The 27,652-nt window shown below is 50.6% G+C and overlaps 1 protein-coding gene across 8 annotated transcripts in view; it reads right to left on the bottom strand.

Annotated features, from left to right (window-relative positions):
• nhsa (Nance-Horan syndrome a (congenital cataracts and dental anomalies)) overlaps positions 1 to 27,652 on the bottom strand; it is a 642,544-nt gene that overhangs the window by 10,296 nt on the left and 604,596 nt on the right. For 6 of the 8 annotated variants that reach the window (XM_072514152.1, XM_072514154.1, XM_072514157.1 and 3 more), the window contains 3 exons: positions 23,606 to 23,737; positions 19,055 to 22,102; positions 17,776 to 17,896 (listed from right to left, as the gene is read on the bottom strand). In XM_072514152.1, coding sequence (XP_072370253.1) covers positions 17,776 to 17,896; positions 19,055 to 22,102; positions 23,606 to 23,737 — 3,301 coding nt within the window. The remainder of the gene's footprint in view (positions 1 to 17,775; positions 17,897 to 19,054; positions 22,103 to 23,605; positions 23,738 to 27,652) is intronic. The other 2 variants (XM_072514153.1, XM_072514155.1) reach the window with 1 other exon arrangement.

Below are 27,652 nucleotides of genomic sequence, written 5' to 3'. Positions count from 1 at the left end.
TGGCACATGTTGCGGACACATTGACTCTACTCAACGCGTCTGCCCATAGACCATCCTCTATCTCACCTCCCAGCTCCTCGGTCTGCATCTCCTCCGACCCCAAAAGCACCTTGTAAATATCCGAGACGCTCCCTTCTCCTACCCATCCTCTGGAAACTACCCTGTCCTAAATCCCCCTTCGCGGTAGGAATGGGAAAGTTGACACCTGTTTACGAAGGAAGTCCCGCACCTGCAGATACCTGAATTTGTTTCCCCTCGCCAAACCAAACTTTTCCTCCAACGCCCTCATACTCGGAAAGCTCCCCTCTATGAACATATCCCCCATCCTCTCAATCCCCGCTCTTTGATTTGATTTATTGTCATATGTAATAGTGTACAGTGAAAATTATTGTTTCTTGCATGCTGTAAAAACAATACATACCGTACATAAGGAAGGAAGGAGAGACTGCAGAATATAATGTTGCAGTTATAGCATGGTGTCGAGAAAGGATCAACTTAATACGAGGTAGGTCCATTCAAAAGTCTGTTGGCAGTCGGGAAGAAACTGTTCTTGAGTCGGTTGGTACGTGACCTCAAACTTTGGTATCTTTTTCTTGACGGAAGGTGGTGGAAGAGAGTAAGTATGTCCGGGGTGCGTGGGGTCCTTATGCTGGCTGCCTTTCTGAGGCAGCGGGAATTTTAGATAGAGTCAATGGATAGGAGGCTGGTTTGCGTGATGGACTGGGCTACATTCACAACCTTTTGTAGTTTCCTGCGGTTTTGGGCAGAGCAGACTCCATACCAAGCTGTGATACAACCAGAAAGAATGCTTTCTATGGTGCATCTGTAGACGTTGGTGAGGGTCATAGCTGACATGCCAAATCTCCTCAGTCTTCTGAGAAAGTAGAGTTATTGGTGGGCTTTCTTAGCTATAGTGTCGGCATGGGTGGACCAAGACAGGCTGTTGGTGATCTGTACACCTAAAAACTTGAAGCTCTCAACCCTTTCTACTTCGTTCCCATTGATGTAGACAGGGGCATGTTCTCCACTACGCTTCCTAAAGTCGATGACAATCTCCTTCGTTTTGTTGACATTGAGGGAGAGATTATTGTCGTCGCACCAGTTCACCAGATTCTCTATCTCATTCATGTACTCTGTCTCATCATTTTTTGAAATCCGACCCACTACGGTGGTGTCATCAGCAAATTTGAAGATCGAGTTGGAGAGGAATTTGGCCACACAGTCATAGGTGTATAAGGAGTATAGTAGGGGGCTGAGGACACAGCCTTGTGTTGAGGATGATCATGGAGGAGGTGTTGTTGCCTATCTTTACTGATTGTGGTCTGTGGGTTAGAAAGTTCAGGATCCAGTCGCAGAGGGAGGAGTCGAGGCCAAGGCCATGGAGTTTGGAGATGAGTTTCGTAGGAATGATGGTTTTGAAGGCTGAGCTGTAGTCAATAAATAGGAGTCTGACATAGGTGTTTTTGTTATCTAGGTGTTCCAGGGTAGAGTGCAGGGCCATGAAGTTGGCGTCTGCTGTGGACCTGTTGCAGCGGTAGGCAAACTGTAGTGGATCAAGGCAATCTGGGAGGCTGGAGTTGATTTGTGCCATGACTAACCTTTCGAAGCACTTCATGATGGACGATAGTCATTAAGGCACGCGGCTTGACATTTTTTTGGGACAGGGATGATGGCCGTCTTCTTGAAGCAGATGGGGACCTCAGATTGTTGTAGAGATAGGTTGAAGATGTCTGCGAATACCCCCGCCAGCTGATCCGCGCAAGACCTGAGTGCTCGTCCGGGTATCCTATCCGGGCCAGTGGCTTTCCATGGGCTGACCTTCGAGAAGGCGGCTCTGACGTCGGCAGTGGTGATCTCAGATACAAGTTCATCCGCGGCTTCTGGAGTGGAGGGCTCGCTCTCGCTGACCTCTTGCTCAAAGCGGGCATGGAATGCGTTGAGCTCATCAGGGAGGGGTGCGTTGGAGCCGGCGATTTTACATGCCTTCATCTTGTAGCCCGTTATGTCTTGCAGACCTTGCCATAGACGGCAGGGGTCCGTGTGGCTAGCCTGGGGCTCAAGCTTGGTCCGGTACTGTCTTTTGGCATCTTTGAGGGATTTCTTTAGATCATATCTGGCTTTCTTGTAGAGGTCAGGGTCGCCTGACTTGAACGCCTCAGACCTAGACTTCAGCAAGCAGTGGATATCCCTGTTCATCCAGGGTTTCCGGTTGGGAAACACGCGGATTTGCTTATTTGGCACACAGTCTTCTACACACTTACTAATGAAGTCAGTTACTGTAGTGGCGTACTCGTTCAGGCTGGTCGCAGAGTTTTTAAATACTGACCAGTCCACTGACTCTAAGCAGTCCCGTAGGAGATCATCCGATTCCTCAGACCAACAATGCACAACTTTCTTTGACGGATTCTCCCGCTTCAGTTTCCCCGCTCTCCGCCATAACCGGAACCCCCCCCGTCCATACTCCCCGGGGCAAACCGGTGATTATCACAGATTGGGGCCCAAACCGATGCTCTGAATGGAAATTCTTAGCCATTAAGACTCCCTCTAAAGGGCTACATGCATTGACAATGTTTCTGGAGAGTCGTGAGAAGGATCCAAAGTAAGAAGCCATAAGTCCTGCTGCAGACCAGTCAAGAATAGCAATACCAGCACCAAACACTGTGACCTTTGAATTCTGAACCTATGCCCCCTGTGAGAATCAGTTCTCACAACCAGTGCTTGATTGGCTAATTAGCCCCCTATTAATCACTTTTATTGTGAACTGAAAACAATCTGTTACTGTAACAGAATCTAGTAACACATTTAGAAATAATGGATAAGAATTCCTTGGTGCATTTCCCGTCAACAAAATCAAAATTTTCTTTGTAAACAGTGTATTTATATCATTTGTGCTTGTTAACATAAGCACGTGAATGGATCATTCAACTCCCTCAAGTCTAGCCCGCCATTCAATTAAATCATAAACTCAACTCCATTGATCTGCCTGTAATCCAAAGCCAAAGATATCCTTCAAAGTCAATGAATTACCTTGGAAGTCTAGGTGCTGCCGCCGTTTTGGGAAGCTGGCAGCCAAACTGGGTACAGCAAGCTCCCACAAACAGTAACGTGAGAATGACTAGGTAATGATTCTGGTAGTCTTGGGATAAAAGTCCTCCATTAATGCCATCAGGGTCCCATGTACGTCACAGGACCTTCAATCAGAATATACTAATGAGGCTCTTGGCTGAGTCAGCAGGCGCCTACACTACCGGTAAAAGAGTAAAGATAAACCTCACTAAGGGGCACTTGATTTTAACTCTCGATCTACTGTTAGATCTCCCCTTGGTATGTGTTAGAAAAAGTGATGTTAATCTCCTCCAATGGAAAAACTGCAATACCTACTTGTCTTTTCTAAAATAGAGCTAACCATTTCAGGGAGGAAATTAGAAAACAGATTTTCACAAAAGGGGCAGTGGAACATTAGAATTCTCTCCCCCTGGAGGCTGGGGGGTCAATTGGAACTTTTAAGAGTGAGATCAATAGATTTTTCTGAGTTAAGGATATTGAGACACAGGAGTTAAGGCAGATGAAGTATAAATCAACTGTGATCAAGGTGAGAGGAGGAGAAGGCTCTGGTTTATCTTATTCATTCATAGGATGTGGGTGTCATTGGCGAGGCCCGCATTTGTTGTCCATCCCTAATTGCACTTCAGAAGGTGGTGCGCTGCCTTCTTGAATCACCACAGTCCATGTGTTGTAGGTACACCCACAGTCCTGTTAGGGAAGGTCTTCCAGGATTTTGACCCAGCAATAGCGAAGGAATGGTGATATATCCCCAAGTCAGGATGGTGAGTGATTTGGAGAGGAATTTCCAGGAGGTGATGTTCCCATGTGTCTGCTACCTTTGTCCCCCTAGATGGTAGCGGTCGAGGGTTTGAAAGGTGCTGTCTTTAATGAGTCTTGGTAAGATGCTGCAGTGCATCTTGTAGATGTTTCACACTGCTGCTACTGTGTGTAGATGGTAGAGGGATTGAATATTTGTAGAACGCGTGCCAATCAAGCGGGCTTTGTTCTGGATGGTGTCAAGCTTCTCGAGTGTTGTTGGAGCGGCACTCATCCAGACAAGTGGGGAGTATTTCATCACACTCCTGACTTGTGCCTTGTAGATGGTGGACATACTTTGAGGAGTCAGGAGGTGAGTTACTCGCCACAGGATTCCTAGTCTTTGACTTGCTCTTGTGGCTATAATATTTATATGGCCAGTCCTACTGGTTAAGTTGATGGGCCACATTTAAATGAATGACAGGCTCAATGACGGAATGCTGTTCCTATGCCTGTAGTTGGCACTATGGCAGGCAGGTTCTGTGATAGGTATTTTAATTATTGGAACTCATATAACTGGCCGTTGCATCATGCTAGATGTGACACAATAGCTAATATTTAATAGCTGCTTGTGACGGGGAGGGGGCACTGGTTAGTTTAATTAGCTCAATGGCTAGTACATGGTTTAGGATAACACCCACAGCTTGGAATAGATTCCTGTTCTGGCTGACATAGATTTGGGACCTGCTTCCTCACCCTCCCCTAACAGTGGGAGGCAATGGTCAACCCCCACTGACAAAACCTGTGAGGAAAACAGCTCAGGATGAACGATCGGCAGACAATGAGCCAGGACCAGCCTTCAGGCACAGTACGCATAACATAGCAAGGTACGATGAAAGAACTTTTGGCATGCATGTAGTTGCATGCTGTACCACTGGGTGACAGTATCTGCAGTCTTTCAGAGATACTGGGCAGGCCATTTACTTTTATGATCAAGGAAAATTTACTTTTAAACTTTCTCTTGTTTGTTGCGCAATTATTTTACAGCTTTAACTAATCGGGGGGGGGGGGGGGGGGGTGGATTTTACAGGCCCCTACACCCCCCTCCTTACTGGCATATTTACAGGTGGGGTAGGTGGTGATGGCAGGGATGTGGTTGGGGTTAATTTGCATTTAAAATAAAGCAGCAGGTGGCTAGCCCACCACCACCCCCGCCCACCTCCGAGATGTCTCCCATATTAGGGTGGGTAAGCCATTAGCCCATCACCCCAATCTTAGCACTGTTGCCTCAAAGCACCAGGGATCCGGGTTCAATTCCAGCCTTGGGTGACTGTCAATGTGGAGTTTGCACTTTCTCCCTGTGTCTTGTGTGGATTTTCTCTGGGTGCTCCAGTTTCCTCCCACAGTCAAAGATGTGCAGGTTAAGTGGATTGGCCAGATTAATTTGGTCCTTTGTGTCCAAAGATGTGCAGGTTAGGGGTAGGGTGCTCTTTCAGAGGGTTGGTGAGGACTTGATGGGCCAAATGGCCTCCTTCTGCATTGTAAGGATTCTATGGAACATTAGCCCCAACAGACCAATTAATGTACTGTTAAGGGCTTCATTCCACCTCTGCTGCAGTAACATGTACAGTTGAGAAAGTCGGGATGAAAGAGGAAGACCCACTACGTTCACAATGGAGACTAAAAGACAGGGAGGAAGGAGAGTGGCTTCTATGACAAGGGGGGGGGGGGTCCATTGAGTGCATTGGGGAAATGCTCCCCCTTAAGTCATACCCCCTATCTGCCTTTTGTGACTCATCCCTCCCTGGCCACCAAAACCCGGCCTCCTCGCTCTGGTGGGTCCCTGAACCTCCCCACCACCAAACACCCCAGACTTGAATGTGAGTCTGGTCTCAATGGATGTTCTTCTGGGGACTCCCTTGTAGTTCCAGCAGTGGCCACTACTGTATTGTGGCACCGCTGACATTACTCAGCAGCCAGCCAATCAGATTAGCCAACATTTCTCGAGGGCTGGACTTCCATTCCATGAGGGGCAGAAGTTCCAAACTTGTTAAGGCCGCCACCAGCGTATTGTCGTTGTGGGGCAGCGCTCTTTTAAAGTAGGTGAGCTGCACCACTCCCCTCTTAAAATCCGCCCCCAATGATTTTATTCGATTTTTAAAAAAGTCTTTTTCAGTCACCTTTTTCCTCAGTAGTTCCCTGCATTCTCCCACTGGACGTCCTTTCATTCACTGACAGGGGGCGAAATTCTCCGTTATCGGCGGAAACTCCGCCGATCGGCGCAAAAAACGGCGCAAATCCCACTTGCGTCACGTCATAAAAATGGGCCGATAGTCTGCGGCCCGAAATGGGCTAGCAGCGACGTAATGGGATCCGCGCTTGCGCAGTGGTTCACGCCGTGCAGCGTCATACGCGCTGCACGGCGTGACGGCTCACAAGGCCGCGCAGCTCCCCCCCACCCGACCGGAACAGCCGACCGCAACACCCGACTTGATGGCTGGCCGTCGCTCAGCCCCGAGGTTCGACTCACGCGATGTGGAGGCGCTCCTGGATGCGGTGGAGCAGAGGAGGGACGCCCTGTATCCCGGGCACGGCCGCAGAGTTGCCCCACGCCACAGCCGGCATCTGTGGAGGGAGGTGGCAGAGGCCGTCACCGCTGTGGCCCTAACACCACGGACAGGCACCCAGTGCCACAAGAAGGTGAACGACCTCGTCAGAGCAGGCAGGGTGAGCCTCCCCCATATCCCCCCTCCCCCATATCCCCCATACTCCCCCCTCCCCCATATCCCCCCACCCCCATCTCCCCCATCTCCCCCATATCCCCCTCCCCCATATCCCCCCCTCCCCCATATCCCCCATATCCCCCCACCCCCATATCCCCCCTCCCCCATATCCCCCATATACCCCCTCCCCCATATCCCCCCTCCCCCATATCCCCCCTCCCCCATATCCCCCCTCCCCCATATCCCCCATATCCCCCCTCCCCCATATCCCCCCTCCCCATATCCCCATATCCCCCCTCCCCCATATTCCCCCCTCCCCCATATCCCCCCTCCCCCATATCCCCCATATCCCCCCACCCCCATATTCCCCCTCCCCCATATCCCCCCACCCCCATATCCCCCCACCCCCATATCCCCCATATTCCCCCCTCCCCCATATCCCCCATATTCCCCCCTCCCCCATATCCCCCCTCCCCCATCTCCCCCATATCCCCCTCCCCCATATCCCCCATATCCCCCCTCCCCCATATCCCCCCTCCCCCATATCCCCCATATTCCCCCCTCCCCCATATCCCCCATATTCCCCCCTCCCCCATATCCCCCCTCCCCATATCCCCCATATTCCCCCCTCCCCCATATCCCCCCTCCCCCATATACCCCCTCCCCATATCCCCCATATTCCCCCCTCCCCCATATTCCCCCCTCCCCCATATTCCCCCCTCCCCCATATTCCCCCCTCCCCCATATCCCCCCCTCCCCCATATCCCCCCTCCCCCATATCCCCCATATTCCCCCCTCCCCCATATCCCCCCTCCCCCATATCCCCCCTCCCCCATATCCCCCCTCCCCCATATCCCCCCCTCCCCCATATCCCCCATATCCCCAAGTGAATCCAGCCCTAACCTTAACCTCTGCAATGCACGCGCAACCGATGGCGTGCATTCATATACCTGCCTAACACTGTTGCCTTTTACCCCTGCCACCACCCCCCCCCCCCCCCCCCACAGGAGAAGCGCGCACACAACACCAGGGAGCATGTGAGGACTGGAGGAGGGCCCGCTGATGAGAGGCCACTGACCGTACACGAGGAAAGGGCCCTGGAACTGGCTGGCGGACCTGAGGACCGGGAGGTTGCTGATGCAGAGGTCGGGGCCCCACGAGCAAGTGAGCCACCAACAGCCCGTCCCCATATCCCCCCTCCCCTATATCCCCCTCTCCCGTATCACCTGATCACTGCCTGATGTCTAACCATGCATGCTTCATTGTGTATCGCAGGACCAAACGTCCAGGCACCCATCCCCGCAGATGCAGACCGCCCGCAGGATGCCCCTCGGAGACCACGGGAGACGGAGAGACCCGCACCCTCCAGCATGCGACGCCCGCAGGATGCCCCTCGGAGACCACGGGAGACGGAGAGACCCGCACCCTCCAGCATGCGACGCCCGCAGGATGCCCCTCGGAGACCACGGGAGACGGAGAGACCCGAACCCTCCAGCATGCGACTCCCGCAGGATGCCCCTCGGAGACCACGGGAGACGGAGAGACCCGGACCCTCCAGCATGCGACGCCCGCAGGATGCCCCTCGGAGACCACGGGAGACGGAGAGACCCGGACCCTCCAGCATGCGACGCCCGCAGGATGCCTCTCGCACACCACGGGAGACGGAGAGACCTGGAGCAACAGGGAGACGACACCCCCGTCACGTGCGGGAGCGACCACCCAGCGATGAGGGGGGCAGCCACAGGCCCCCGTCACATCCGAGCCAGGACACCACTACCCAGGACACCACTATCCAGGACACCCCTACCCGGGACACCACTACCCGGGACACCACTACCCGGGACAGCACTACCCGGGACAGCACTACCCGGGACAGCACTACCCGGGACAGCACTACCCGGGACAGCACTACCCGGGACAGCACTACCCGGGACAGCACTACCCGGGACAGCACTACCCGGGACAGCACTACCCGGGACAGCACTACCCAGGACACCCCTACCCGGGAAGACGAAATACCGGACAGTGACTCAGAGTGGATGGGTGGAGACGAACCCCCATCCCAAAGTGCCATGGACTCAGAGTGGGACGAAGAGCACGACACAACGCCACTGCTGTCACCAACACCCTCCACCATCGCAGAAACACTCACCACGGTTGGGCACTTTAGTGATGAGGCGTCTGGTACACTCACTGGTGCGCACAACACAGCCGTCCCGGTACAGCAGGTGGAGGTAGGAGCAGCAGAGGGACCGGGCGGTCGGAGGGCAGCCCAGGCCAAGCGAACATCTGCCGCCCAGATGGATCCCGGGTTCCTGCAGTTACCACACCCACACATAGATCCGATGCAACCACCGACACGGAGACGAGCGAATAGGGTGACGGGTGGCTTGCGGCGGCTGCGGTCGCAGGTGGAGGAGTCCACCCGCGTCCAGGAGCTGGGAGTGGTCCCGGTCATGCGTGCCACCCAGGCTGACACCGCACGGGTGGCGTCCGCGGTGGAGGCAATGGGTGCGACGGTGTCAGACATGGGGAACGGTTTGCGAGGCCTGGGGCCTTCCGTGCAGGCGGCGTCTGTGGCCCAGGAAATGGCTGCCCTCTCACAGGAGGCCATGAGCCAGTGCCAGCGCCAGATGGCAGAGGCGCTCAACGCCATAGCCCAGTCTCAGCAGGCCATGGCCCAGTCTCAGCAGGCCATGGCCCAGTCTCAGCAGGCCATAGCCCAGTCTCTGCAGGCCATGGCCCAGTCTCTGCAGGCCATGGCCCAGTCTCAGCAGGCCATCGCTGAGGGCATCGGCGCCAGTGGCCATGTGCGAGCTGGCGTCGCACTGTCGCAGACAGGGTTCGACAACCCCCTGGGCTCCATGGCTGCAAACCTGCAGACCCCTGTCGATACCAGCACGGGCCTCCAGGACTGGCAGCGCCAGATGTCGGGGGCGCGTCGGATGGCCAGTCCGTTCGCATCCCCCACCCATGTAGAGGCCTGGGGGCCATCGGGCACCCCGAGGGAGGAGGAGGTGGTGTGGTCCGTCCCGGCTCCCTCTGTAGGGGAGGTCCCGGTACACCGCGACACCTCGGACTCCCCCCCCTTCCGTCCCAGGTGCATCAGGTGGGCAACGGGCAGGACAGGCTGGCAGCTCGCCATTCCAGTCGCCCGGGCCGCAGCCTGGCCCATCTAGGCCAGGACGCCCCAGGAAACGGCCGCCAAAGGGATCCAGTGTCAGAGGGCAGGAATCACAGGAGTCCACCTCCAGTTCTGCTGTACCGTCTGGGGAACCACGTAGACGTAGTCAAAGGGCCCGTAAGGCCAAACAATTAGACACTGAGTAAGTTGGCACGGGTGCAGGGCACAGATGAGTTTTAGGCGCTAGGGCACGTGCATGAACTCCTTTGGTTATTAAAGTCAATGTTACACCTACCGAAGCTGCCTTTGTGCTCTGTCCAAAGTGTGCGGGGGTGTCATGTACGTTGAGCGCAAGTGTGTGTGTGAGGGGTGGTCTTACCTCAGCCCCAGGTGAGTCTGCCCCCTTCCCCCTGGGCCGCCATCAACATCCCCCGGGCAGAGGACGGGACCGTGCGCTGCAGTGTCACAGCCGCATGCAGGGATGGTCCGGGTGGATGGTGGTACTGTGGCCATGGGTCAGACATAGTCCAACGATGTAGAGCCAGGAGCTCATCGGAGGCGGGTTGTCATCATTCTCCATGGCCTGCGATAGACACGCGTCCACCCGCAACTGGGTGAGCCCGGCCCGTTGTGCCGCCGGTGGATCGGCAATTGGGGGTGGGGGGGTGGTGTGCATGCGGGTGGGGTGTGTGGGGTTGGGGAGGGGGGTGAGGGTGCTGGGTGGGTGGATGGGTGGGGGGTGTGGGTGGTCGGCTGTTGTCATGGTGTGCGGTCTGTGGCCATACTACCCGATTCCCACGCCCATCTAGTCAGTGAAGCGGGCGTCTATCAGTCTGTCCCGTGCCCGCTGGGCCAGCCGGTAACGGTGGACAGCCACCCGTCTGTGTCTACCCCGTCTGCCCTGACCATTGCCCCCATCCCCCTCATCTGGGGAGGACTGGGCCTCTTCCTGCTGCTCCTCCACTCCGCCCTCCTCTGCCTGCGGCACATCGCCCCTCTGCTGGGCTATGTTGTGCAGGACGCAGCACACCACAATGATGCGGCCGACCCTAACTGACCGATACTGGAGGGCGCCCCCAGAGAGGTCCAGGCACCTGAAACGCATCTTCAGCACGCCAAAGCACCTTTCGATCACTCCCCTTGTCGCTACATGGGCATCATTGTAGCGGTTCTCCGCCTCATTGCGTGGCCTCCGTATAGGCGTCATCAGCCACGATCGCAATGGGTAGCCCCTGTCGCCCAGCAACCAGCCCCTCAGCCGGGGATGGCGTCCCTCGTACATGCCGGGGATGGATGACCGCGACAACATGAATGAGTCGTGTACACTGCCTGGGTGACGGGCGCAGACGTGCAGGATCATCATGCGGTGGTCGCAGACCACCTGTACGTTCATCGAATAGGTCCCCTTCCTATTAGTGAACACGGCCCTGTTATCTGCAGGTGGCCGCACGGCGACGTGCATCCCATCGATCGCGCCCTGGACCATGGGGAACCCGGCAATGGCAGAGAAGCCCACGGCCCGGGCATCTTGGCTGGCCCGGTCCACGGGGAAGCGGATGTAGCGGTGCGCCATGGCATAAAGGGCATCTGTCACTGCCCGGATGCACCGATGCACCGATGTCTGCGATATGCCGGACAGGTCCCCACTCGGTGCCTGGAATGACCCCGTTGCATAAAAGTTCAGGGCCACCGTAACCTTGACGGACACGGGGAGAGGGTGTCCCCCGCCAGTGCCACGCGGTGACAGGTGTGCCAGCAGGTGGCAGATGTGTGCCACGGTTTCCCGGCTCATCCGGAGTCTCCTCCTGCATTCCCGGTCCGTGAGGTCCTGGTATGACTGCCGGGGCCGGTACACACGGGGCGCCCTCGGGTGCCTCCGTTGCCGTGGGGCCGCGACGTCCTCCTCCCCCTCCTCGTCCTGTCGGTCAGGTGTCCCTCCAGCCTGGGCGGCTGCCGCCTGCCCCTCTGCGGCAGCCTGCGCCGCCTCTCTGGCACGCTCCTCCTCCTCCTCCTCCTCCTCATCCAGGGCAACATAGACATGAGCGGCTGCCACCACGGCGGCCAACATCGCTGGATGGTCTGAAAACATGACGGCCTGGTGGGAGGGAGGGGAACGACGACATGTCATCATTGCCCATATCCCCTCCTCCCCCCAGCCAGGTGGCATGGACCGCATGGGTCCAACTGTTGGAGGCTGGCACCTGGCCAGGTGGACCAACTCATTTGCCCTCCCATCACCCACCCCGGCACGGCCCCCTCCCCAACCTCCACCCCAGCACGGACCCCCCCAACCTCCACCCCAGCACGGACCCCCCCCAACCTCCACCCCGGCACGGACCCCCTCCACAACCCCCAACCTCCACCCCAGCACGGACCCCCCCAACCTCCACCCCAGCACGGACCCCCCCCAACCTCCACCCCGGCACGGCCCCCTCCCCAACCTCCACCCCAGCACGGACCCCCCCAACCTCCACCCCAGCACGGACCCCCTCCCCAACCCCCAACCTCCACCCCAGCACGGACCCCCCCCAACCTCCACCCCGGCACGGACCCCCTCCCCAACCTCCACCCCGGCACGGACCCCCCCCCCCAACCTCCACCCCGGCACGGACCCCCTCCCCGGCACGGACCCCCTCCCCAACCTCCACACCGGCACGGACCCCCTCCCCAACCCCCAACCTCCACCCCAGCACGGACCCCCCCAACCTCCACCCCGGCACGGACCCCCCCCCAACCTCCACCCCGGCACGGACCCCCTCCACAACCCCCAACCTCCACCCCAGCACGGACCCCCCCAACCTCCACCCCAGCACGGACCCCCCCCAACCTCCACCCCGGCACGGATCCCCTCCCCAACACCCAAACTCCACCCCAGCACGGAACCCCCCCAACCTCCACCCCGGCACGGCCCCCTCCCCAACCCCCAACCTCCACCCCAGCACGGACCCCCCCCCAACCTCCACCCCGGCACGGACCCCCTCCACAACCCCCAACCTCCACCCCAGCACGGACCCCCCCAACCTCCACCCCAGCACGGACCCCCCCCAACCTCCACCCCGGCACGGACTCCCTCCCCAACACCCAACCTCCACCCCAGCACGGACCCCCCCCAACCTCCACCCCGGCACGGACCCCCCCCCCCAACCTCCACCCCGGCACGGACCCCCTCCCCAACCTCCACCCCGGCACGGACCCCCTCCCCAACCTCCACACCGGCACGGACCCCCTCCACAACCCCCACCCCGGCACGGACCCCCTCCACAACCCCCAACCTCCACCCCGGCACGGACCCCCTCCCGGCACTCCCCCGGAGCCCAGCCTACTCTAACCACCCCCCCCCCCGCCGCACACACACACAAGCCGATAACCACCCCCCCCCCCCGCCGCACACACACACAAGCCGAGACACACCTCTCCTCAGGCAATCAGTCTGCGGCCACGCCATTTCCTGCCCAGAGCCAACCCCCCAGGCCGTCACTCACCTCCTCGCTGGTCGGCGTGAGCCTGGAGCACCAGGTCACGCCGATGAAAAGTTGGTTTGATTCACGTCGACGTGAACGGTCATCACGTCGACGGGACTTCGGCCCATCCGGAAGGGAGAATATCGGCAGGCCGAAAATCGGCTGCCTTGCGCAGACCCGTGACATTCTCCGCGGCAGCGGCGCCATTAACGCCCCGCCGACTTTTCTCCCTTCGGAGACTTCGGCGGGGGCGGGATTCACGGCGGCCAACGGCCATTCTCCGACCCGGCGGGGGGTCGGAGAATGACGCCCAGGATGTCTAGACAGTGATCCTCCAAATGGGCTGAAGTTTTATTTGAAAAAAGTTTCAGTTCGCTTCACTTACTTTTAGTGAAGTGTGTACATGTGGCAGTGTCTTGTCGTCAATGTGAGATTTGGTTCAGCCGCATAGCCGCACAGGCTGTGCTTCAAAATTACTCTCCCACTTTAGCCAACACTCTGCACCTTGCAGCTCCCTTACTCTACTGGTGAAGTCTCATCTGTTAATATCTCTGCCCCATCTACTCATCTTTAAATGTATTGGTCTGACTTAGGAATAAATGAAAAAATGTTATCCTGACATATATAATATCTATATATTAGTCTGACCCAAGTGCAAATAAATAACAGTATTGGCCCAATCCAGAAAAAATCTTGGGCTGAATTTAATGTTCCAAAGTCAGCAGCTGGGGGGGGGCTCTCATAAAATGCAGCAGGCAGCATGCCCACCTGTCCCCGACCTGTCCCCCATCATGCAGGTATCGGGTGACCTATCCATCCTTTGCCCTGTTGAGGCCCTTAACTGGCAGATTAATGGCTGCTTTGGTGCCCCCGCCAATACTTTATCTGCTGCACAGGAAGAGGCCCATTAAAGTGGATAACCTTGAAGCTTTATCTCCACAGGCTAATGTCAGGCGAGAGGGTTGATACCTCCTCTGGAGGAACCCTTTGCACTCGCTACCCTGAGCTCACAAACCTGCCCACCACAACCCCCTCACTTCCTGGAGTTACCTTCAGTCCAGCCTCTAATAACTCCTGTTCTTTGGGGACTGGCTGTAGTTCCAACAGTGGCCATTGTTTGAACCTGGCATTGTTGACACTTCAGAGCTAGCCCAGGTGTGATTGGGGTAAATATATTGGGATGGACTGAGAATTGATTAGCAGACAGGAATAAATTGGTCTTTTTCAGAGGGACAGGCAATGGATGACTTGTGGGGCACCGCAAGGATCAGTTCTTGGAGCCCTAGTTATTCTCAATATACATCAATGATTTGGATGAAATGGGAGGAGGAGCTGGGGGAGGAGATCGAGGAAGGTCTGTGGGCTGATGCCCTGGGTAGGGTTAATTCCTCCTCCTCGTGTGCCAGGCTCAGCCTGATACAATTTAAGGTGGTCCACAGAGCGCACTTGACGGGGGCGAGGTTGAGTAGGTTCTTTGGGGTAGGGGACAGTTGTGGAAGGTGCTCAGGGAGCCCAGCGAACCATGTCCATATGTTTTGGTCATGTCCGGCACTGGAGGGGTTCTGGAGAGGAGTGGCGGGAGCAATATCTCAGGTGGTGAAGTCTGGGTCAAGCCAAGCTGGGGGCTAGCAATATTTGGAGTAGTGGACGAGCCGGGAGTGCAGGAGGCGAAAGAGGCCGGCATTCTGGCCTTTGCGTCCCTAGTAGCCCAGCGAAGGATCTTGCTAATGTGGAAGGAGGCGAAGCCCCCCAGCTTGGAGGCCTGGATAAACGACATGGCTGGGTTCATAAAGCTGGAGAGGATTAAGTTTGCCTTGAGAGGGTCTGTGCAGGCGTTCTACAGGCGGTGGCAACCGTTCCTAGACTATCTCGCAGAGTGTTAGAGGAAGGTTGGTCAGCAGCAGTCGCACCTCTGGGGGGGACGGGACGTCTTGGGAAGGGGGGGGGGGGGGGATTGCTTGGGGGAATGGATGAGCAGGAGATAACATGAAGGGTGGGGGAAACTGGCACGTGCGGGAGAGAGCCAGTGTATAAAGCTATGTAAATATATCATTTTGCCATGTATATATCTTGGTCTCCGGCACTAAAAATTCGGCGGGGGCGGGAATCGCGCAGCGCAGGTCGTCGGGCCCCACTCCAGCGATTCTCCGGCCCGCAATGGGCCGAAGTCCCGCTGCTGTCCTGGTAGTCCCGCCAGCGTGAATCAAACCACCTACCTTACTGGTGGGACAGGCGGCGCGGGCGGGCTCCGGGGTCCTTGGGGGGGGGGGGGGGGGGGGGGGGCGCTGGGCGATCTGGCTCCGGGGTGTGCCCCCACGGTGGCCTGGTCCACGATCGGGGCCCACCGATCCGCAGGCGGGCCTGTGCCGTGGGGGCACTCTTTTTCCCTCCGCCTTGGCCACAACCTCCACGATGGCCGACGCGCAAGAGTCACACACCCTGCGCAGGATGACATCAGCGGCCGCTGACGCTCCCACGCATGCGCGGACTTCGACCGCACGGCGAAGTCCTTTCGGCCCCGGCTGGCGTGGCACCAAAGGCCTTTCCCGCCAGCCGGTGGAGCAGAAACCACTCTGGCATGGGCCTAGCCTCTCACGGTGAGTGCTTGGCCCCTAAAGGTGCGGAGAAATCCGCAACTTTGAGGCGGCCCGACGATGGAGTGGTTCGCGGCCCGACGATGGAGTGGTTCACGCCACTCCATCCCACCGGGAACCCCCGCCCCGCCGGGTAGGGGAGAATCCCGGCCCTCAAGGTGACTACATGCCATGTTTCTTTCTGTTTTCTCATTACACCTGCGGTGTCAACTTGGAGAATTACAGTCTTCGCGTCGTTATTATTTAAGATACAAACTTATTTCTCCTTACTTGCTCACATTGTATTCGTAAACAATAAATCGCAACTCGAAGCAGTGATGAAAATGTTACCAATGAAAAATGCAGTACTGAACCAACTAAATTGTTCAAGGCATTTTTTCCCCCACAATGTCTGTTCACATAGCTTTTTCTTCAGCCAGCTACTTTACACAGGAATAAAATTGTTCCAAATAAGGATAGTAACTTAGCAAAAGCATTTAGAGGGAAGATGTGTGATTAAAGATACATTTTGTGTTTTTAAGTTAAGTGAGGGGAAGAATGCGGATGCAATTAAAGATAAGGGCAAGAATTTAATAAATAATTTGAAGAGCTATAGGGAGCGATGGACTCAGTAAGAGATGAGGTAATGGAAGTTCAGGGCTTTGAGAAGATAAAGATGCAGGAAGCAGCATTTTGAATGAGGGTTGGATGGTATCAAAATTATCCCCTTCCTTCATCTGCGCACCATTTCAAAGCATGTATTCCTTTAAGCTATGAGACTAATTCTAAGTTTGTTTCTGTAAATGATTTCAAAACAAGGTGAAGTAATGACTTTATACTGTGCGGAGTCTGCACGTTCTCCCCATGTCTGCGTGGGTTTCCTCCGGGTGCTTTGGTTTCCTCCCACAGTCCAAAGATGTGCAGGTTAGGTGGATTGGCCATGCTAAATTGCCCTTAGTCTCCAAAAAGGGTGGTGGGGTTACGGGGATAGGGTGGAGGTGTGGGGCTTAAGTGGTGTGTTCTTTCTAAGGGCCGTTGCAGACTCGATAGGCCAAATGGCCTTCTTCTGCACTGTAAATTCTATATTCTATGACATTTGGTTCTGAGCCATCCTTTTAAATTTTCTTTGATAATACTTTAGAATGATTTATTACAATAAAGATCTTATATAAATTAAAGCTGCTGTGGTTGATTTGACCCTATTCTCATTATCTATCCTTCGTCACCATTTCCAGAGTTATTTATTTATGCAGCACTGGTACATGAAGGGAAAAAATAGATCATAGAATCCATAGATCATCGAATCCATAGATCATAGAATACCTACAATGCAGAAGGAGGCCATACAGCCCAACGTGTCTGCACCCATCCTCCAAAAATGCAACCTACCTAGGCCCACTCTCTCAACCCATCCTTGTAACTCCGCCTAACCTGCACATCCCTGGAGGACTAAGGGGCAATTTAGCATGGCCAATCCACCTAAGCTGCACATCTTTGAACCGGAGCACCCGGAGGAAACCCACGCAGGCACGGAGAGAACGTACAAAATTACAAAATCTGCACAGTCACCCCAGGCTGGAATTAAATTCTGGTCCCTGGTACTGTGAAGAGGCAGTGCTAACCACTGTGCCACCGTATTTCTTCATCTATTTGCAGTGGGTAAAAAAAGCCATTTGTTTTCAAAAATCAATTGAAAAAATTCCTTTACTGTTTGAACAAATCTCCCACAAGCTTGTTTCTGAATCCTTTCAGCAGACTTATGTACCCTCTCACAACTTTTTAAAATGTATTTTTTTTATTAAGGGGCAATTTAGCGTGGCCAATCCCCCTACCCTGCACATCTTTGAGTTGTGGGGGTAAGACTTACGCAAACACGTGGAGAATGTGCAAACTCCACACGGACTGTAACCCAGGTCCTCGGCACTGTTAGGCAGCAGTGCTAACCACTGCACCATCATGCCGCCCCCTCACCACTTTTAGCCATCCCGAAACATAAAGAACTTCAATTCGCATGAGCAATGCCATGGGACACCCGTCTTTTTTCAGTTAGTTTTGTGGACAAGTACATGTAAATATTTGTAAAAGATTCTGACCTGTGAATCACAGCAAAAAGGTCCTCTGTGGTGCGGAGTCTGTTTGGCGATATGAATACATTATCTTCATTAGTCTCAAGATCCACTGGAGAAATCAAATAATTCTCACCCTGTCCCACATCTGCATATGAGAAACACAAGTGGTATTTCCTTAGTTACTGTACTAAAGCTTCTATTTATTCTAGCAGGTTGCACAAATCTTTCACAATGTCGACACCTTGAATGAGATTTTAGTTTGGTTAAATAAGAAACTTTTTAAAAATGTATTAATACTTTGGCCTGTGTAGCCTTTCAGATCAGCTTCCTGACCAACCCTTGAGATGATTTGATATTTGATTGAAATCAAAATTTTGGATGTTACAATGGTGTGTGTGCCATCGAATCTCAGCAATTTGAAGGAAGTTTAAGTGACATGTTGCTTCACTTGAAAGGAATGTTTTCACTTGAAAGGAATGTTTATGTTCTTGGGCAGTGAGGAGGGGGAGGTAAAGGGGCAGATGTTGCACCTTCTGCAATTGCAAGGGAATGTGCGTAGGAGGGGGAATGAAGGATTTGGGGCAATGGAGGAGTAAGCAAGGGTGTCACGGAGGGAGTGGTCCCAAGAAGCTCCCCCTTCCCCATTATACTCATTGCCTTTTTAAATTGACTTCTCATCCTTTTTTCTCATACATCTTTGAATATAATCGCCGCTGTTGTGAATTTTCATGTTCACTTATTGCAATATGGCCATAATTCTAGTTCTGGCAAGAAAAACTTGATGTCCACATGCTAATGAATAAAAGTACAATATTGAACAATACTGATCTTATATCTATGAAGTTCATCCTGCACCCAGAATATATAAAATAAAACATATCTATGTATATCCCACGTCCATTTATCACCCATGTATAATGAGATTAAAGACATTGGATCAAGAGATCAGAATCCTGATGTGACAATAAATCTAAAGTCTAATTGCAGTAGAAATGAAAATCTTTGATGAAAGATCTGAAGCAATTATCTTATATTGGGGATCTGAATGCAAATATACATCATATTTATTTAATGCAATTATTAGGATTGATTTAAACACAACATTTGGCTGCTTTTCTCATGGAGAGGTTGAGTTGGCAAAATTGATATTCTGAAAATAGTCAAGCTAGGTGCTGTAATAGGTAATGTTTCTGGGGACATTAATACATTTAGTAATGCTTTTTCTTACTGTGACATTGACAGGCAATGAGAGGTTAACAATTTCCCAAAAATCTGAAGGCAAATAAAATTAAAAAACAGTTACCTAAATGATCTTTGTACTGTCCATTGCTAGAACTCTCACATTGAGCGTTTGCAGTTCTGCTGGGATCAGTTGCACTTTCTGGACAACCATCTTGTATCCTTTCGGATTTCTCGTCCGCACTACTTTTATTGAGCCTCGGTTCACCAATTGGTTGAATTACGTCATGGGGTACAGTTTCATCATCCTTGACGGAGTCAAAATCAAGTTTTCTTTCCAATTTCTCTGCAGTTGCAGGTCCCAGTATTGTTGCTGGCAAGGTTTCTGTAACTCGGGTACATGGCGAATGCACACTTTCAGGTTTCTCTTCAACCCCTATTTCCTGTGGAAATACCTCATTCTGTAAGTCTTTATTGGAATACTGGAAATCTTGTTCTATTTCTTGTGGAGCACTCTCCTTCACTGAATTCTTTTCGTTGATATATTTGGAGACTGTATGACAGCCGTCTGTTGTTACCACTTGGTTATCTTCGAGTTCTGTGTTCCGTGGGCATTCACCGGATACTGTGAGCTGTGTTAGAGACTGTGCCGCTGTAGAGACTAAGGGGAAAGGTGTCATACTCTCTTTACTCAGCTTTTTTTCCAGGCAAAGTGCAAAATTACTTTCCAAATGCAAGATGCTTGGGTTTGTGTTGGTGGATGACAGTTTTTGTAACTGTTGAGGGGAATTGGAAATTTCACTGCACTTGTGTGTCAATGATCTGTTATAACAGTTTGGTTCAGTTCGGTCTGGTGGTGTGATACTCTCTGCATGATTTGGTTCTTCTATTAGGTCAGGTTCGTCCTGACATTCTTGTTTGGATTGCCTGGCTTTACTAATGGAGCGAAGTTGTACTGACTGGAGAACAGACGGGGTTATGCCAAGGGAAACTGGTGCACTGTTGTTGGTTCTTTCAGCAGCCTCTCTCGGTTTGCTCTGGTTCGAGATATGCAGTTGGTTCCGGTGAGAAAAAGGCTTACTTTTAAATAAATTCTGAAGAGCACTTAGGTCAAGATGTGTTGGAGGTATAGTTGGTAGTTCAAGGTCTTTCTTTGTGACATTCACATCCCTTGTGGAAGACTGCTGCAGTGAAGACCGTCTCTCTGGAACTTTTGGCTTTCTTTTACCGCTGTTTGGAGACAGAGGGCCAGGGAACAGGGGTGTTGGCAAAGTTGAGGTTGGTGTGCCTGACTGGCTCGAGTAGCCACTGGATGGCGATGCCAAACTGGCCAACTTATCGGGGGAGGACAGCTTGAACTCATTTTCAACTGAAGGGAGAGATGGAGTGGTAGCTCGCGATTCAGACTGGGATGTTTGTGACTCTGACCCTTCTGGAGACTTAGTGCACTCTATCACGGTGGTACCGGTAGCAGTACTGGAGTTTGATAAAGACCTGTAGGGGTCATTTGACTTTAAGTCATTTAAGAGCCAGAGGCCTGCATAATCTGATTGTACAGCACCTTCATCTTTAAATGAGGGCATGTCCGAAGGGGTGAGTTGAGGGTCTGACAATTCGTTATCATTTGTATATCCACTGTGACTTTCCCAAGGATTATTCTTTTTACTAGGTGGCATGCAGCCATTGAACCTGTCAGATGCAATGCTTAGGTCAAGTTGCAAGGCTTTCTGTGTATCTCTAGACGGTACAGTCGTATTCTGCCCATTGTTTGTCTTTGGTTCAGTCTGATCATTCTCATTTGCACAATTTTCATTTTTTCTCAAAGATGAACTGCGCTTTGGTGGGGCTGGTTTTGCCTTTGGTTTCTTGAGCGCAATGCTCTGACCCCGACATTTCTGCTTTCTCAACTCCAAGTGATCTGGTTGAGGGAATTCGCCAAGTTCTGAAGTATGTTCTGTGCTCTGAATTCCATCTGAGCTTGTAGATGCATAGTTAAAAATATAGTTTCTATTAGTTTTTAAACCACAGTCAAAGTGCATGGAGGTATAATACCCTTCAGTATCCACAGAGAAATAAGAGCCCGAGTCAGTTCTGGAGGAGGATGGTCTCTCAACAAAGCTGTCACATGTACCCATGCTCGCAAAACTAGGACACCCCAAGCTATTTGTCCTTGAATGCCTTGGACTAAAGTCTCGATGGCACGATGCATCATGGCAATGGTGCAAATAGTTCCATTCAGCATCGCTTGTGTTACTTGTATTGAGATCTTCAACAACATCTGTCCCTGTGGAAGTAAAAGAGTTTGTCCTGTGACCTCTGACTTTGTCACCTTGATATGTGTACTGTTCCAGTAAGAAACCTGGCGAATCATAGTTTGTGTGCGCAGGAGTATTCAATGATAATTCGGAGTCACAGTGTGAAGATCCTGTCAGTGGAGGTGAAGATGCAGTATGAATAGTCTCCGATGTCTGTGAGGGGCATGTTGAATTACTCCCACTCCAGTTTCCACTCGAGGATTGATGATCCTCCTTTTGGTCTATCTGACTACTTAGGAGAACCCCTCCGCTGGAGATACTGTTGACTGGACTCCCGAACGTATCAGAATTTGAAGAAATCTCACTGTTTCCCGTATCTCCCTCTGGCATAAAGTTGGAGATTTTTGTCCCCGAGCCTGTGTGTTCTGGCTTTTGCTGGGGTTGAACTGTAACACCCTTGGAATGATGTTTTTGTGGGCTCTGAATAAACAAACGCTCTTCGTCTTCCTCCTCTGCCATTCCTGGGTTTGGCACGTACTTTTCAGGAGTACCGATAATGCTGTCGTCCTGACTTAATTCACGAGAGAACAGTGAATCTCTAATGCCTTCTCGAGACAAGCTGCGTGAGCGAACGTGGCTGTCAATTGGTGTGAGAAACATCGAGCTTGAATCGTCTGCCAGGGTTGTGATATTCCCAGCTGAATGTGACAGTGAAGACACAATGTTGTTGCCACGCTGAGCTCGGATCCGCCTCACTGATGGTGCAGCAATTAGAATATCCTCTGTCTGGCACTCGGAGTCTTTTGTTCCAGATCGCCCACTGGTAGAATTCACCTCAACGCTACGGAAGTCCAATTCGGGGTTAACGTGAACAATCACATTCCTTTCTCTAGCCATGGGAGATACATCGGAATCTGCTGGTCAAGTAAATAAAACATAGAGTCAAGCATTATACCCTGAAATGACAATAAAGTTAGTGGCATATAAATAAAGACCTCAAATTTCTTCAGGGCCAGTGGTTTCCTGATGGACATTGAGGGGTGGGAATGGACTGGGATGGGATCGCGTAACATCAGGTTCCCACTCCAAAGTTCATTCTGAGCGAATTTCTTTGAGTTCCATTGGCCCCTTGGAGTATGATGATTAAAGAGGAGCTGACAGGGGTAGGATAATATCATCTGCTGGAGTCCCTTCCACTCCGCTCTCCCTTGTCCCAATTGGGCCAGACACAGGCAAGCAGCAGTTCATTGCAGCAGTGCTAGCGGTTGCAACAATCCACAAGATGAAATGCTGCCAAAATAAAAGTGGCGTCTTATAAGGGGCACAAATTTCACATTTGGCTGCACTCTGAAGTTGCTCTTAATAGTTTCACCCTCAAACTCTTTGCAAGAATTGGATTTTGTTCCTAACGCAGTAGGGAGGTACCAGTACTACGGGGAGGTACTAGACTGATTCATGCAAACAGACTGATCTCAAAAACGTCAGTGGGTTCAAGCTCAGCAGCTCATGATTCTCACCTTTCCATCATCTGAGTGATTGAATGGAGTCACGGGTATTTGAGACCAACATCTTTATCTACAGTAGTCTGTTTGGAGAAGGGAAATCAGAGGCAGACCACGAAGGGTCTCCAGGAACTTGTGATCATCTCAGAACAAAAAAATTAAAATAATAATACTGATTTTGGCTATCAAATCAGCCTTGCCGCAGTGGTGGGTAGCACCGTTGGCCCTGAGTCAGAAGTTGTGAGCTCATTCCCACTCCACAGACTTGAGTACAAAATTCAGGCTGACACGTCAGTCAGTGCCGGACCAAAGGAGTGTTGTGCAGCTCAATGTGCTGTGTTTCAGGTGAGATATTAAATGAAGGCTCTGTCTGTCTCTCAGGTTACACTATTTTGGGGAAGAACAGGTGTCCTGGCCAATATTTATCCCTCAACTAACATCACTAAAGTACAGTAAGAAGTCTTACAACACCAGGTTAAAGTCCAACAGGTTTGTTTCGATGTCACTAGCTTTCGGAGCGCTGCTCCTTCCTCAGGTGAGCAGCGCTCCGAAAGCTAGTGACGTCGAAACAAACCTGTTGGACTTTAACCTGGTGTTGTAAGACTTCTTACAGTGCTCACCCCAGTCCAACGCCGGCATCTCCTCATCATCACTAAAATACACAGTGACTGTCACAATTCTATCTGTGTGATCGTCCTGTGCCATTGCATCAATGGCTACACTTTAAAAGTACCTCAAGCCTTTTGCGATATCAGGCGATCATGAATGTTGCTGTTAAATGCAAGCTTTCTACTTTTCTGTGAAGAGTGAGACAATTGGCTCTGATTCACCCCTTATTTTAATTTCGACTCTCAGGGTTTTTTTCAATTGCGAATAGCCTTTGCAGAAAACATTTCCAACCAGGTTTTAAATCTTTACCTATCTCTTGCTGCACCCGTCTGGGAATCCCACTGATAGTTTTTCGCCTCTTTAGCTTTCGTCTTCGCTGCAGCACAGATTGAGGATGAACAAAGGAATATCGGCCAATGACCTGTCTCTCAAAACCTACTCCTGCAATCGAGAAAGGATCAAGAGAACTGTGCAATCCATAGCATAATTTCATAAGCAATTAATAGTAAGCTGCTACGCTTATTCAGCATATTGGTACCCAAGATGGAGAAATCTTATCTAAACCAATACATCTCAGTTTATATTATACTATATTTATATTATATTATAATGTCCATTGGCATAAAAGGATTGAAGCCTTTCCTTAATATTTTTCCAGAGGCTCACAGTTCACAACATTAAACTTTATTTCATCTTCACAAGTATAAATGCCTATGTACAGGTCCTGTATTTTCTACTTCTATTAACCTGGGACGTCAAAAATAACACATATTTTATTGGAAATAGTAAAACCATCCTGAGCGTTTGAATTATATGGAAATTAAGACTTGTTTCAGCACCAATTGTTCATCAAAAAAGCTTAGGGAGATCATTCTTACAAATCTTAAAAAGACATCAGTTTGCTCTAGGATAAGCAGGCATTTTCAAGCTAGTGCTGAATTAGTTGGGCAGCTGTTGGGCCTACTCAGCTGACAACCTGAGCACCAGACTAAAGAAATAGAAAGTCAGCTGGGTTATCACTGGTGCTACATGGGCGAGAGTGCATGTATTTGGGTGCAAGGGAAGGGTAATGTTGGACTCAGCTGACAAGGATGCTTCTCACAGGCTCAGAGTCTATGGTTACTTAGAAGAATGGTCATGTGAGGCTACTAAGGCCTGTACACTTTGGTCACCATCTCGGGTCAAAAAGAGGACAACGTTGGTGAGGGGCGTAGGAAGTATCAAAATTACTCAAAAAAATAGTTAAATGTGAGGGGAACAAAGGAATACCGGTTGACTTGCCAAATAGGTGTATTATAGATGAAATATTCTATAGATCAATTTGTCCTCTTTAAGCAAAATCCACCATTCAATTATATTTAAAATCATGAATAATCCACGTCCTCCACCAAACTCCTTACTGAGACACAGGTGGGGCATTCTGAAAGATACATTATTTGTCTTAGCATAGTCAACAATTGTATTGTTCCAATTTGAAATTTAAGCATTGGAAAGGGACAATCTATAGCCTATAGTACAATTGACAACAGCAGTTAAAGGATTAAGCAGCTTCATTTACTTGTGCAACCTGACAAGCACTAAAGTATTAAGCTAGTAAGTGAATAAATCACTGTTTGTAGATGCATCAAAATGGCTTCTCAATTTTTGGGATATGTAAAGAAGCGTTAACCTCTTTACAACAAAATGAGGCCCAAAAAGCATCACCCAATGTGGAGCTGGGGTATTCAAACTCAAAGTTCCCAGGAGCATCGACCTGTGGGAGTGGGGCATGAGAATCGTTTGTACAAACTCTGTGGTACAGAGGGATAAAAAGAGGAATATTTGAGAGGGGCGCCAGCATGAAAATTCATGACAAGTGAGTAGACGATTGGACTCAGTTGTGACATTACCCCTGCCAGTAATGATTTGAGTAAAACAGGGAAGTAATTAGATAATCGTGGTAATGCACCTCAGACAGAGTCTGTGTCTTCAGCAAAGCAGGTGAATTATAGAGACTGACATTTTTCAAATATTGGTTAGAACCTCACATGATACACTAAATTTATTGATGTGACTGACACAAGAAGGGGAGATTTCTTCGGCATGCAAAGTGTAACAAAATCATAAATGCATTTGTAAAGTACAGGTTTACACTTTCACGACAAGATTTTTGCTGTGAGCTAAGAACTTTTTGTTAACCACTTCACAAACGAATGCTGGAACAGTTCCCAGAACACGCTGTTTGGAAAAGACCCCAAGGATCTGATGAGAGGAAGTCGCCTGAGTAGTTTGCTAAGAACCAGGGCACCGCAAATTAATGTTCCCATTGCACTTAGGGTCAATGTAACAAATTCGTACACACGTCTGCTTTTAGACACCAGTTCAATTAAAAAAAAACTAACAAATGCAACAAATTCTTCTTCTGAGTACTCTGGGCAGTGCAGAGAATTAAAGTGTCACCGTGACCTGGTATAATTTATATTCTTATCGTCATAGCCATCACTGCTTACATTAAATAGAACCTGCCATCCTGCTTGCTATATAGGGCATTGCATCATCTGTCAAGCTGTTAAAGGTGTTTCCATGACATCTGTGCTTATGACATCACTTAAAGCATTGGTGAGACCAGCATTGAGCAAACAGCCCAAAGCTGGTCAACTATTGCCAGGTGAAGTAAGCGCATTAATAATGACCTAATCAGACTGGACAATGGGTGTGCTTTAATGACAACTGAGAAAATTGGAGATATCTTTAAATGTACAGTGCTTCTTCCGTTATTACCAAACTGGGAATGGACATGATTTACGAATTACCATGAAGCATACATCAGGAATTCAGAAACAGAGGCTCCTGTGTCTGTACGCTTCTGCATCCATAATAGCCAGAAAATCACACAGGGCACACTGACCTTGGAGCCTGTATTTTCACAGAACACTGCTCATGTGTAAAATCAGCCCAGCGGTCACAGGTTGGAGTATTATATTGCAAAGTGTCATTTTCCTTTTTTGTAGCCAATTTCCTCCCTCTCTCTTCAGAAGGTATTTTGAGTACCCCCGTCAAATGGCCTTTACTCATAGCATTTATTCACCTCAGCACTGAGTGCCGCCAAGCTATGTAACTGCAGAGGTCATCACCCTCCAGCCCAATCCTGTCCTCAACTGACAACAGCAGTGGTCAGTGGACAGCAACCACATAGGTTGCTTTTGTACACTCCCAAAACCAGGAACACTGAAGACAGCTGTAGAAATCCTGACTTAGGAAAATTTAATAGACATTTCATAATTAATAGAGATGAGAAAATTGACCCTGTGACTCAGCTACTCCTGAAGTAAAGTTATGGAGTGATACTCTCTTCACAATAGAAAAATAATCAGTAGAGAGTCTTCCTTCATTTTTACATCAATGCTCTTCTGAAAAATATTTTGTTTGAAGTATTGTAAAATGCAATTAACAGAACCACTGAAGATTGGCTTATACTTTAACTAATACTTTTATATAGATACATTAGTAAATTTATCATTGTGGGATTCCTATAATTAAAATTCAATTTTAAACAACAAAAGTTTAGAAAACTTGTGTATTCACTGGCAATTTTTCAAATTATATAATCACACACACACAGCAAATTTCAAATACTGTATAATAATGAATACAAATTCTAATCTTCACTATTTGAACAGAGATATTGGCGCATTCAGGGGCGGATTGTGGCACTGCTGCTTCGCGCTGTTGAGGTCCCGGGTTCGATCCAGCCCCGGGTGGCTGTCCGTGAAGAGTTTGCACATTCTCCCTGTGTCTGCGTGGGTCTCACCCCCACAACCCAAAAGATGTGCAGGGTAGGTGGACTGGACATGCTAAATTGCCCCTTAATTGGAAAAAAAAATAATTGGGTACTCTAAATTAAAGGAAAAGAGATATTGACCCATTTATTCCAAACAACTCTGATAAAATAGTGGGGGGAGTGGCGCAGTGGTATTGTCACTGGACACATAATCAGGAGACCCAGCTCTGAGGGCCAGGTTTCGAATCCCACCATGGTAGATGGTGAAACGTGAATTCAATAAAAATCTGAAACCATTGTCGTTAAAAAAACTAGAAGGAAATCTGCCATCTTTACCTGGTCGGCCCTATATGTGACTCCAGGCCCACAGCAATGAGGTTGACTCTTAACTGCCCTCTGAAATAACAAGCCTATTTGTTCAAAAGGCAATAAATGCTGGCCCAGACAATGATGCCTACATCCCATGAATGAATAAAAGAAATTGGACATGACCACCTTATAAGGAGAGCATCATTCAGTGCGATCTCCTCGCAGTCGGTAATAATTGCATATTAGATGTTAAGCTATAGATCTTTATGATGTCTTGTAATTCTGCT

The sequence above is a fragment of the Scyliorhinus torazame genome, chromosome 8, assembly GCF_047496885.1.
Source record: "Scyliorhinus torazame isolate Kashiwa2021f chromosome 8, sScyTor2.1, whole genome shotgun sequence".
NCBI lineage: Eukaryota > Metazoa > Chordata > Chondrichthyes > Carcharhiniformes > Scyliorhinidae > Scyliorhinus > Scyliorhinus torazame.
Note: the sequence above shows the minus strand (reverse complement) of the source record. Positions and strands in the feature narration are given on the sequence as shown.